The sequence below is a fragment of the Centruroides vittatus genome, unplaced genomic scaffold (genome assembly GCF_030686945.1).
Source record: "Centruroides vittatus isolate TY-2023 unplaced genomic scaffold, ASM3068694v2 contig_364, whole genome shotgun sequence".
Classification (NCBI taxonomy): domain Eukaryota; kingdom Metazoa; phylum Arthropoda; class Arachnida; order Scorpiones; family Buthidae; genus Centruroides; species Centruroides vittatus.
Window position 1 is genome coordinate 2,980,438 of NW_027122188.1, and position 14,329 is coordinate 2,994,766.

At 35.6% G+C, this 14,329-nt stretch overlaps 1 protein-coding gene across 3 annotated transcripts in view; it reads left to right on the top strand.

The window, feature by feature from the left end:
• The window catches only part of LOC136975115 (centrosome and spindle pole-associated protein 1-like), an 89,263-nt gene that overhangs the window by 70,364 nt on the left and 4,570 nt on the right, over positions 1-14,329 (top strand). For all 3 annotated transcript variants that reach the window (XM_067270125.1, XM_067270124.1, XM_067270126.1), the window contains 2 exons: positions 4,333-4,424; positions 6,508-6,574. In XM_067270125.1, the coding sequence (XP_067126226.1) occupies positions 4,333-4,424; positions 6,508-6,574 (159 nt within the window). The remainder of the gene's footprint in view (positions 1-4,332; positions 4,425-6,507; positions 6,575-14,329) is intronic.

Consider the following 14,329-nt stretch of genomic DNA (forward strand, 5'->3'; position numbering starts at 1 on the left):
AGACCTGCGTAAATTTTTCAAAGAACATGGTATTAAAATTCAGACCACAGCACCAGATTGCCCTCAACAGAATGGCAAGGCAGAACGGAAAAATCGCTCTCTTTGTGAGATGGTAAGAACAATGCTGCATGATGCAGAATTAGGAAAATGCTACTGGGGTGAGGCATTAATGACGGCAAATCATATCCAGAACAGATTACCATCAAAAAAGGATCCAATCACACCATATGAGAAATGGCAAGGTAAGAAGCCAAATATTGAGTACTTCCGCCGTTTTGGATGTATTGCTTACACAAGAGTTCCTTTTGGAGTAAGAAAGAAACTGGATGTAAAGGCAACTGAAACAAGATTTGTGGGATATGAAAGTGGCAGCAAAGCTTATCGATTGCTGGATATCGTAACCAAGAAAATTAAGATAAGTCGTGACGTTGTCTTCATAGAAGGAGATCCACATGACAACATGGGCTCGACCAACAATTCATCCCTCCCACATTACCACAGTGAAGATAACAGCAAAAGCGAAGTGGAAGTTAACCTAAATGAAAAAGCCATCTTTAACAAGCAATCTGAGGACAATCTGCCACTCCGTCGCTCTACGAGAAACAACAAAGGTCGTCACCCAGACAGATTGATTGAAGCAATGCCAAGTACGGTTGTTTCTGAACCGAAAACCTACGATGAAGCCGTCAACGGAAAAGATGCGAATGAGTGGATAAAGGCAATGGATGCGGAAATTTGTGCACTCGAGAAAAATGGAACATGGTTGTTGGCCAATCCACCACCAGAAGCAAATGTTGTTGGAAGCAAATGGATATATAAAATTAAACGTGATCCACATGGTAAACCGACAAGATACAAAGCCCGTCTGGTGGCACAAGGCTTCAGTCAAAAATACGGGGAAGATTATGACCAGGTATTTGCTCCAGTGGCAAAGCCAACAACCCTTAGGATCTTGCTCACTTTAGCAGCTAAACGTAAAATGCATGTGAATCACTATGACATTGAGACAGCTTTCTTGAATGGCGACCTACACCATACAGTATACATGCAGCAACCTAAAGGCTATGACACAGAGGAACCGAGCAAAGTTTGCAAGCTTGTGAAAAACCTTTATGGATTGAAACAGGGAGCTACTGAGTGGAACAGAAAATTGCATGAAGTACTGACTGAATGCGGTTTTGCGCAGAGCATAAATGACCCCTGTCTGTACACCGGAAAAAGATGCTATGCAACAATGTACATCATTGTACATGTTGATGATGTAATTGCAGCATCAACCTCCAAAGAAGCGTTAGATTGGCTTGAAGTGGAAACTAACAAATATTTCCACATGAAAAACCTCGGAAATATCGATCATTACCTCGGAATCAAATTTGATCGAGATGGTGATGGAATATTCCATCTAAATCAAAAACATTTTATAACTGACAAACTAGTAGAATTTGGACTCCAAGATGCAAAAACCAGCAAGATTCCCCTTGATCCTGGATATTTCAAAATTAAAGAGAGGGGACCAAGGATGGAAAGTAACAAACTGTACCTCAAGGGTATAGGTAGTTTACTGTACCTTGCAACTAACACACGCCCAGATATATTGGCAGCAGTTTCCATCCTCGCCCAGTGTACTAAGAAACCAAGAGCAGCTGACTGGAATGAGGTGAAGAGGGTGTTTCGATATCTGAAGGGAACAGCTGATTGGAAACTGAAATTGGGTGAGAAGAGCAACACTAGAACCACACTAGAATGTTTCGTCGACTCAGACTGGGCAGGTGATAACACAGATCGAAAGTCGCATACAGGGTATGTCTTTAAATATCAAGACAGTCCTGTATCCTGGTACAGTAAAAAGCAAAGTAATGTGACACTGTCCTCGACTGAAGCTGAGTATGTTGCACTTTGTGAAGCCGCTCAGGAGGCTACTTGGCTGAAGCGAGTGTTTCTGGACCTTGGGGAAGCCGTCGATAAGAAAGTAACTATGTACGAGGATAACCAAAGTTGTATGAAAGTGGCAGAGAATGATCGTGTGAGTCAACGTACGAAGCATATTGATGTCAAATATCATTTTGTAAGAAATGAAGTGAAGAATGGGAATGTATGTATTATGTACTGCCCTACCAAGGAAATGGTAGCAGACATTTTAACAAAACCAGTGTGTACTGGAAAACACGTTAAATGTGCTAGACAACTTGGACTCGATGACTGTAAGCAAAATTGGACAAATCATTGAGGAGGAGTGTTAAATTTCTTTCCTGTCATTACCTGTGCGTGTAGCAATGATTTGTATTATGTAACCTTTGTATTATTTTTTCTTATATAAATAAACGGCCATGATGTGGCGCCTCTAGGGAGCCCGCCACTGTTCGGTTTGGTATAACTTTGCAACGGACCAACGTAGTCGTGTACGATTTTTTAAACTTATTTGTAAGGTATCCTGCTCACTATCTGCGAACACATAACTTGCAACAGTGATAAATTTAACAGCCCCATCTCTACAGGTGATCGTCAAGTCCAAGAACTTAACCCTAAAGTCACTCCTGGTCCAACTCCAAAGTGAGTCCGTACGGGTTGTTGTTGATTGTATTAAGAAAGCAGCGGGTATTGTGATCATTATTCCATATGATGAATATGTCATCAACGTATCTGGTATAGAAAACTATGTCTTCTTGGAATGAAGGTAATATATTGCATTCTAGGTTTCGTAGGACCAATTCACAGAGCATCGCTGATATGAGACTTCCCATCGGGACTCTCCTTCCCTGCATGTATGTTTACTCTTGAAATTCAAAGAAGGACGAATGACAGATGAGATCAGCTAATTCCAAAATGTGCCTGTTGTATTTGAATGAATTTACGATGTTGTTAAATAAGAAGTCCCTTAAGGCGCAGAAGCACGGAGGAAGTTTTATCGAGAGATACAAAGCTTTAAAGTCCATAACTGTCATATGTTCCCTGTCCTTAAGCATAATTTCATCCAGTCTTTGTACAAGTTGCAAGGAGTCTTTGATGCAATAAGGGTAATCCTGTATCTTATCCCGAATAAATTTGACAAGCTGCTTTTCTAGTGCGAACGTGGGTGCATTACGCTTTTCCACAACAGGTCTTATCTGAAAGCCTGGTTTGTGCGTCTTACCAAACGCAAAGATCTTTGGTGGTCTTGGTGCCTTCGTAATGATATTGTCCAAATGCAAAAGGTGTGCTAACGGAGACATGGCAAACTTCTTAACCCTATTGTGCAACTTCTCTAACAACTTGTCCAGAGCAATAACGCATTCCGTGTTAGTAATATACTCCTGCAATTTCTGAGCATACGTATCCCATTTAATGAGTACAATATCCTTAGTCTTATCGCCTTCATAAGAACCACTTCATTCCTCCAAAGCCATTCTCTCGCTTTCTTGATGTAATTCTGAAATTGTCCGGAGCTCGTGCTAGCCCGTTTCTCTCTTTCGGCCAAAAACCTTGTTTGCCAACGTATGTAATCCTGGTTAGTGTGACTCAAACCAGAGATAAGCAGCTCAATATTAGGTATGATGGTATCCGGATTTATTTTAGGGTTGGGAGCATACATGTTAGACACATGGAGAAATTTAGAAATATACAGGGCACAATTAACGTCCCATTGCATCAACCACAGAGATGCAGATGGGCTGTAGTCTGCTTGGAAATTGTTCATTGGATAATGTAAGAATGGGATATTATATATGGGACATGTTTGCTTTTGCTTCGTTTTCTTGCGATGGATTTTATATATGGTTTGTCAAGAATCTGCATTTTTTACCATTTTTCGGTATATCATTTTTTACATAGTCTGCGCAATCGCGAAAATTCTTTCCATTCTCGTGATTTTGTAAATTTGAATTATTAGTTCGTTCTTTTTATTTTTTTGTTTGAGTAACTGAAGAAGACTGATGAAATCAGTTGAAAACGTTTTTATATGATTAAAGTTTGCTGGAATTTTTGAAAGAAAGGTGTTGTTTTCTCTTTATTATACCAGTTCCAGTAAGTTCGTTATTTTTATCTTGTACTGTAAGTTGTTACAACTAAACATGAAGCAATTGCAATACTTTCTTAATCTATTTATGTACTAATTTGGATCCAAGAATTTAGGTATTTACAAGTCATTTCATTTTAAGTTTTTATTTAATTGATCATTTGTACTTTTGTTTTCAAAGGATTGAGAATTGAAGTTCTTTTCAAAAAAAGAAAAAACAAAAAATTTATTAATTTCAATTATTGATCATTTTAAAAAATCAATTTTTAAAAAAATAATCTGAATTATATAATTCAATATATCAGAAAAATCGAATAAGGTTTTAAATATTTTTATTTTAGATCCAAGAAAACAAGTACTTAATCAATTGACTCAAATTAGACAACAGATTCATGAAGAAAAGAAACAAAAATTAGAAAAACTAGAACAAAAAGTAAGTTTTTGGAATACAGGTATCCCTTGCTTAATGCAGGATTTGATTAACATGCAAATTTAATTGCAGCAATTTTTTTCTACACAGCAAAAGTTTTAATTAATACAGCTTTAACAGCTGTCTTTACTTAACATAGATATGTTTATCTCAGCAAATAAGGTGTTAGTGAATTTACTATTTTCATTTATTAGTATAAAAAAATTTTGTCTTATGATTAATTGCTGTGATTTAATTATTTATAAGCATTTAATTACACAGGAGAATTATATCATTAATCAGGTGAATCATCTAACTTTTTCACCTCCAATAGTATTTTAACTGTTGTTGTGACATAAAATATGTCAGATAAAAGCTAAAGGATATTGATGAGAACATCTGATGCACATAATGAAATTTTTTAGTGAAATAATTTTTAAGATTTGAAAGTCATTTTTATTGTTTTAAATGAACATCTCTCTGAACACATCTTCAAGATGGTTGGCTTCAGTGCTGTAATTCATAGGGCACTGAACCCAACCATCTTGAAGATAAAGACCTTAATTCATGGGGCCTTTACCAATGTTCCCTCTAATTTTTTTTTTTTTTGTAGCTGACCAGAACATATACTTCTCTGAGCAAAAAAAAATTTTTGCTGAGCAGATTCTGAGCAAAAAATTTTTCTGAGCATATATATGTATAAAATCTTATTTTTTCCAATAAAAATTAAAATAATTTATTATAAAGTAGAGATTAAAATTCATTTTAAAACATACTTCCATACAAAATATTATCTTTTGTCAATGATTTAATGTATTTAATCAAAATATAAGTAGCAATAATCTTGTTGCAGACAGAGTGAGAAATAAGTAAACAAAAATTCAAATCAGTGTGCATGCTCACCTGCACAGCGCACAAATTCTTGTGCATGGCAACAATTTGAACAGTGCGCAGCCCGCACAGCTTAGAGGGAACATTGGCCTTCACTCATTCATTGGACATGCATCACAGGGATAAACTGTTTGAAATTATTGCCTGATACACCACTCTACATGGCTACTCTCCATACACCTTTAATTTAAAGACTTTATATGTTGTCTCTCCCCACTTCCACCACATTGAATATTTGCACCCAGGACATTGTTTACAAGACCATTACATATGACAGAAGACTAGCCACACTGTACAAAGAAATATTCAGGAACAGTAATTTTTGTTTAGTTTTCTGAAGTCCCTCAGTTTTCATCTTCCTCTGCAATACTAAAGACCTTTCTGACATCCACCTCCAACCAAGCAACACTATTCCCATTACTGATCACAGAACCAACTGCAACTTGGAATATGTAGGTGCTACAACACACCCTTTAAACACCCACTTCAAAAAGCATTGGAATTCCATTCTGAAAGGCCAACACTGCATTGGAATTCCATTGGCCAACACTGCATTAGCTATCTTTGCCTCTGACTCCAACATAGATGTGCATTTTGACTGTGCATGACTCATACATCACTCCACCCAGAAACAACATCTCAGACATTTAGAGCAAGTTGAAATTTTTAAGGCCACCCACAAAAATAATACCATTAACTTTTGTGATATAGATTTCTTCCCTCTAGTGTGAAAGTTGTTCTGCAAATTGTAAACTTTCTAGCCTCTCCCCTCTCTCTCGCTTTCTTATGTCACTTCTCCTCTTCACACATGTACAGCAATCCCATGTTGTTTTAACAGCTGCAGCTGCAGGATCATTTATCTTGATGATGCCCATTCAACACTGATGAAAAATGTTAGCTATACCTTTCTTTTTCTACTGGTTATTTAGTTTTTTTGGCTTTTTTTTATGAAGTTTACCCAGTTGTGAGTGGTTGTGTTTTAAATATATTCATTTTGAAATTAAAATTATAATATTTTTTCAAGATCATAAATTCAGAAATTTTAAATCAGAAATTTATAAAGAGTATATAAATTAATAATAGTATATTTTAATTAATAATAACTTTTTATTGTATTTTACTATTTGCATTGAATGTAGTGAAATATAACAGTTTTTAATGTGAAATAATGTCTAATTAATTTCATTTAATTTTATATTTTAAATATATTTTTCAGAAATTGTATCATGTTTTGGATAGACCTAAATTATCATCATCATCAGATTCTAATAATTCAGATACAGGTAAGAAATGTACCAAAACTTTCAGCATACAATTTGCATTTTTTTTTATTTATATTTTAATTTATATTTACATGTATATATAATATAAAATATATAATATATGAAATTTTGTTATATATTAAATATAAAATCAAATATTACAAATTAATAATTTTCTCTTCTCTATCAATAAATCAAAACTTTGTTGATATGAGTCTCAAAAACATTTTATAAGAGGAGACAAGCATAAATTTATCAACTGAACTTTAGGCTTACTTCCTTAAAACAAATGTAATGTACAGTTAATCATTTACATAATAAATATAAATAACATATTTTTAGTGTATAACTTTCAGCCTTATAATTAAACAACCAATAATAGAAACCATATGTATATTTTCCAATATATAAATGCTTATTTCTTAAATAAATTTAGAACAATTACATAAATATTATTTATTAAATTAAGTTAATACTTTATATTTAACACTTAATCTAATTTTCTATTATAATAAGTATAAAATATTCAAATATTCATGTTTAACTCAAAGCATACATAAAATAAAATGATGAAAACTTGTCAGAATAAGTACTAAAATTATTGTAATAACTTTAATATTGTTTATACATTTAAAACTCTATTTATTTTTATATAAACAGGACAAATAACATTACAAAATTACTATATTTACAAGATTCCAAAACAAAATAATTTTGCTTTAAAGTTAATTATTTTAAAATCCTTAAATTTTTCTAATATTCTGAAACTTAATTAAAAATATGCATCTAGATATTTATAAAATATTAAACTTATTTAATATGTTAGATCTGATTGATTGTACAAATAAAGAATAAAACTTATACCCTGTAAATTCAAAAATCGTGAAAAACAGGTTTGATAAAAAAAAGAAACTTATAGTCAGTAATTCTCTATTAGACAATAATCAGTGAATATGAGACATTATAATTATATTGTAAGTTTTGTTTCTTTTGTAAAATTTATAACATTATTATATATTCTTTAAAGATTAACATTTTATCAATAAAAATATTACAAAACAAAACAATAATATATTTTATTAAATGTTATTGTTATACCTTAATAATTAATCCTTAATATATGGGCATTTATTAATTATTGCTATAAGTTCAGTGTTTCTAAAATATATTAGTGAGGTTGTGGCTGAAGTTTTCAATGTGAAAACATGTATGTTGGACATTCAGCGATGCCTTCCTGTAAGCCTAGAAGTTTGACAATGGCATTTGGAAAGTTGAGCATGATTCCACTGATGTTCCAAATGCCATCGTCAAACTTCTAGGCTTACAGGAAGGCGGTGTTGAATGTCCAATGTACACATTTTTACATTGAAAACATCAGCCACAACTAGTGTGCCACCTTTACAAAATCGCTGACTGTTATGTATTTGTTATGTATGTAAACCTCCAGGAAATAATTCGCACCAAATTGCCCCTTGAACTATTTAGGCGACCCCACACCTCTGATCTTTGTCTTTGTCGTCTTCCTTTGTCTTCGGGCAGTCGTGCGTTAGCTGTTGTAACACTTAGACCTGGAGGCACAAACGTTACTTTGTATTATCATGCTGTTACATTCTATTCTAATAAAGTTATTTATATACGTTAACAGTAATCATTTATTTTACGGACACAACTGTGGTGTTCTATACGAGTGTGGCAGTACGGCCCACGAATGAAACATACAGAAAAGGACACTGCAACGATTACAATAATAAACAATGTTCCTTTATTCCACTTAGAACAAATAAGATTCTTGTTGTTAAGGAATCCCAACTGATTTACAATTCGAGGTGTGTTAATTTTTAAGCGCGTAACAATCGGTCCCTCGTAAACGCGTAACTAACCTAACTTAAATCTAGCTTAAATCTAGCTTAAATCTAACTTAATATTAAGGAAAAAATAAGAAAGATAGGACAGCAGAAAGGTAGAAGAAACGAAAGGGATGATTCACCCGAGATTTTCTCTTTTTCGGCGGATACAAATCGATACTTTGTGTAGAACCTGGATCCGATGATAGTGGCTTTCTTCACTATCCTTTCTTCTCTCAATTATCGGGGTTCTCCAATATGCCGGTCTCTATATTTCGGCTCTCAACTCGACTATCGCATTTCTCGCCTCTCTCGGAAATCACGATCGAGCCTCACTCTTGCCGTCCGTCTCTCTTCGTATCTCATCGAAAAGTGACTTCTCTCTTAGCCACTTTTACCCCAGGCCACACACCTGCTATTGTCCATACCGATTCTCAGAACTGCTGATCCAGCCCCACGGCGATAACAGTCATGGAAAGTTTAAGAAAGAATAGACAAAGGAAGGAGGAAATGGCAAAAATAAGATAAAATTACAACTATATACAATAAAATACATATATACAATATGGCCGACGGTCACACAACAATTGGCGATGAGGATAAAACTGGCAGCAAGGATAAAATTGACAACGAGAAACGAAAAAGGATATAAAAATGAGTGAACTTATGGAATTAATTTCAACTCTAAACATGTTTATCAAGAAACTACAGAGTCAGTCGGCGGAGACAAAACCAGAACTATCAGTTCAATGAGTTCTCCAAACGCAAGCCTTAACCTTCGAAACTTACGATGAAACATCCGAGACCTTTGAAAACTATTCTCAACGACTGGATAACTTTCTCAAAATCAAAGGACTAACCGGAACTGACGCCATTACTGAAGAAGCTAAGGTAATGATATTAATCAATTGTCTTGGACCGAAACATTATCAGCTACTGACCAACCTAATGGCACCAGAAATACCCTCTAGGCAAACCTTTCCTGAATTAATGAAGTTATTACAAAATCACCTAACACCCAAATGAAATATCCTAACAGAACAGCATAAATTTTTGTCCAGAGTACAACATAATGGTGAGTTCATTTCAAATTACGTGACTTCGTTAAAACAACTTTTGAAAAGCACAGATTTCAAGTCTAGTTGTAACAATGCGGACTGTATAAAATCCGTCATAGATTTAATGTTAAGAGTACAATTCATACGTGGTTTATGAGATGCCGACATCCATGAGAAAATTCTACAACAAGCTGACCTAACCTTCAAACAGATGCTAGAAATTGCATTAGCCATAGAAGCTTCCAAAATTGAAAACGACAAAGTATATAAAAGTAACCACTTTGTTCACAAAATTACCAAAAATACTCAAATAAAACAATGCTCACACCCTCAAACACAACTGTCAAATCGGAACAAAAGCAGAATAGAAGATTGCAGTGGAAACCAACTTAACCTCCATGAACTCCATTTAGAAGGACTATGCTTACATTGTGGAAAAAACAACCATAAATCAGTAAATTGTAGAGTCAAAGACCAGCTGAAATGTGAACAATGTCATAAAAAGGGCCACACAGGAAAAGTTTGCATATCATTCTTAAGGAAACAAACGTCAACAATCAACAGGAATCATAATGTCCACAATATTAATCACAAATGTGTAATTGACTTTGATATAAACAGCGTTCTAGATATATTTGTTAATACAACGAGAACCGATGACAGACTCCTCACAGAAATCTACATTAACGGTACAAAAGTCTGTTTTGAATGTGACACTGGCAGTCGCGTCACTCTCATCAGTATTGACGAATTCAATCGCTTACAATTGAACTCACTTATAGCAAAAACGGAAGTGACTTGTTACACAAGAGATATTTTCAAACCCCTAGGAGTAGCAAAAGTAAAAACTAAATATGGTGATAACTACAGTATAGAGGACTTGTATCGTTTCCTTCCAAAAAAATGCAATAGTAGGAAGGGATTGGATTCGGAGCTTAAAGATTGACATCAATGAACTCAGCCACACAACTACGGTCAACAGAAGCAGAAACATCCATTTCAAAAATCATAGAGCGGTACTCAGACGTATTCACTCCCACAGTTGGTCAAATACCGAATTATATTTGCTCATTAAAACTGAGAGATGGTGCCAAACTAATGTTCTTAAAATCATGCCCAGTTCCATATGCATTGAAGGAAGAAGTGGATAAGGAACTAGATAAATTAGAAAGTGAGGGTATCATCGAAAAAGTGGATTATTCAGAGTGGGGAACACCCATAGTCGTTATTTCAAAACCCAGTGGGACAGTACGAATTTGTGCCGACTATAAGGTCACAGTCAACAAGCAGTTGCACGACTCACACCATCCAATTCCACGTATTGAAGATATTTTCAATAAATTACAGAATGGATCTTATTTTTGCATGTTAGATATCCACAAAGCTTATCTTCATCTATCAGTTGATGATGACAGTGCGAAAATACAAACAATCTCAACATACCGTGGAACCTATCTAACAAAACGATTATTTTTTGGAATTAAATCTGCACCAAACAAGTTCCATAAGTTTATCGACCAATTCACCCAAAATCTTGAAGGAGTGGTAGCTTATTTTGACAACATCATAATTCAAGGAAAAACTTATAAAGAATGCAGGTTTACTGAATGTCTTAGACAGGTTAAGAGCTAATGACTTACAGGTAAACATCACTAAGTGCAAGTTCTTCAAAAGAAAAGTACAATATTTAGGACATATAATTAGTGCAGAAGGACTCCAAAAGTCTCCAGACAAAATAAAAGCCATCCAGGATGCACTTCGCCCGAGAAATGTGGAAGAATTACACCAATTTCTAGGACTTGTTAATTACTATTCCAGATTCATAAAGAATGCATCAGACATTTTATATCCATTGAATCAACACTTAAAGAAAAATGCTCAATTCCATTGGACAGCAGAGGAGGAAACAGCTTTCATTCGTGCAAAAGCTGAGATTATCAGTGATAGGGTACTAATTCCGTTCAACTCTAAACTACCAATAACATTAGCAACAGATGCCAGCCCATTTGGACTCTCTGGAATATTGTCACACCAGATGCCAAATGGAACAAAACAGCCTATAGCATTTGCCTCCAGATCTCTCACACTTCCCGAATAAAACTATAGCCAGCTGGATAAAGAGGCTACTGCTGTGTACTGGGCTTGTAAGAAAGTTTTTGATTATATCTATGGAAGGAAATTTACTCTTATAGTCAACAATAAACCCATGATGACAATACTACATCCTGACAAGAAGCTACAAGAATGCTACGATCCGCACACTTCCTTTCCAACTTCAATTATACCATCAAACTTAGGAAGTCGATTAAACATACAAATGCTGATTACCTGTCACGGAATTCTATACCCTTAACAAGGAAAGAAGCCCAGACAGAAGACCATGATGATACTTATCACGACACTGTTGTTAAACATATCTCAACTGGAACTATCACCGCCAAGGAAATTCGAAGAGAATTATCAATTGATAAGGAACTATCACAGATCAAAAATGACATTGTCAATGGCCATAAGTACGACCCAGAAATATCCACACACAATGGAATTCTGTTTAGAGGACATGGCGTAATCGTCCCAAGAAGTTTACAGCCAGCAGTCCTGTGTGAACTCCGCAAACACGTGGTCTGCAGGTTTGAAAGAAAGGGAATAACACCCCAAAAAAAATTGGAAATGAATAGTCGGTGGAAACGTGTAAGAACAAACAAAGGTTTATTGGAGACAAAAAAAAACACGATTAATTGTCGATACACGACTCAGTCCCGAAATTCGATCGCGTTACAATCTTAATACTATCCGATTCTCACCCTCCTAAGTTTCCTTCTCTCTACGCGAGGCCCTATTTTACCCGACAATTATTACGACTAAATATACAAACTTTCACTTGTAATACAAAAATCGTTGACCACGGTGATATTACAGTTAGTCCTCCTCGTTGTTGGATGGTAATCCCTTTTTCATTTCGTATAATTCTCTCGATGGAAGTCGATTCCCTTTCAGAGCCGTAATTCACCTATCCTGCGCTCGTCCTCTTCCCTCTGCTTTCTTCCTCTAACGGCTCGCCACGTCTTCCGGGGTTCCAACCAACAAATAATGTCCTCACGAGGCAGTCCCAGGACGAAGAAGAAAAAGAAAAAATCTCCTCTACATGGGTTACATGTGTTTTTATAACTTTCCGCTAGCCGACGTCACTCCACCCCACGTGACCCCACGACGGGCCAATCACCACAACGAAAGTCCAGCCAGCGGGTAGATGGTGGTAACACGGAAGGAAACGAAAATGACCCGTACAGAAACATACACGCAACACGACATAAACGAAAAACAAAAATATAAAATAAAGCAAACAAACAAAAAATATATACATATATATATATAATAGCTGTGAAGCGCTACACCTGCAAGAGCTACACTCTACACACGTAGGAATCGTTCGAATGAAGGCCCTAGCCCAAAATTACTGTTACTGGCGTAATATTGACTCTGATATCGAGAATATGGTTAAAAGTTGCAAAGAGTGCTGTGACATTAAGAAAAACCCAACAAAAGCTCCAATAAATGGGAAACGCCTACAAAAAACTGGGAACGTATACACAAGCGTTACGTTGTATTATCACGCCGTTACGTTCTATTCTAATAAAGTTATTTATATACGTTAACAGTAATTGTTGACACATCGATTATGCAGGACCATTTATGAATCATTATTTCTTTATTGTTGTTGATGCCAAATTAAAGCGGCCAGAAATATTCTATACAAAGAAAGCACCAGACACATCCATCACAATTCATTTTCTATGTGAAGTCTTTGGTCGATTTGGTCTACCTGAGATTTTAGTAAGTGATAATGCAAGTATTTTTAAGTCACAAGAATTTCAAGAGTTTTGTTTGAGAAACGGAATCCGTCAAAACTTAGTAGCACCAGACACCCAGCCACAAATGGCCAGGTTGAAAGATACTGTCACACCTTAAAAACACACCTCAAATGTATGAAGTATGAAAGTGGTACTTTACATCAGATGCTCACAAACTACTATTCCGGTATAGAGTGACTCCCTTATCTAATGGGAAAAGTCCAGCAGAAAACTTATTAGGACACAAAATAAGAACAAAATTAGATCTGCTCAAACCCCAGGCACAAGCTTCCCAAAGGAACATAACTGAACAACCGAAATTCTACAAATTTTATCGTGTGGGAGATCGTGTACAATCCTGAAATTACACAACTTCCGGTCCTTGGAAATATGGTATTGTTGCTGAATGACTAGGTTGTGTACATTACTTAATTGAACTCGACAATGGATACGTAATAAAAAGGCATTACGATCAACTACGCCTGTGTGAAATTAACAAACAGACAAATCCTATTCAGATAGGATTCAACTTCAACAAAAAGAAAATTGACAGGTGTAACGACATAGTAAACAATAGAGACTCATCCCCAGCTAATGCTAGTCCACACCCAAGTACAATTAGCTACGACGAAGGAACTGTAACGACTTTACCCAACAAAAAAAGACAATGACAAAAACAACTTCCGAACAGCCCCTAGAGAAGGAGGAGGGAGAGTCTAGCCGAATGATGACAAACTCAAATGAATCGGAGCCTCGACGATCAATGCGAATACGAAGGCCAGTACAACGCCTAAATCTGTAAACGAACAAGTTTTAAACATTTTATTAAGCGTGGGAGAATTGTTATGTATTTGTTATGTAAGTAAACTTCCAGGGGATAAACCACACCGAATTGCCCCTTGACTTAGTTAGGCGACCCTACACCTCTGACCTTTGTCTTTGTCGTCTTCCTTTGTTTTTGGGCAGTCATGCGTTAGCTGTTGTAACACTTAGACCTGGAGGCACAAGCGTTACGTTGTATTA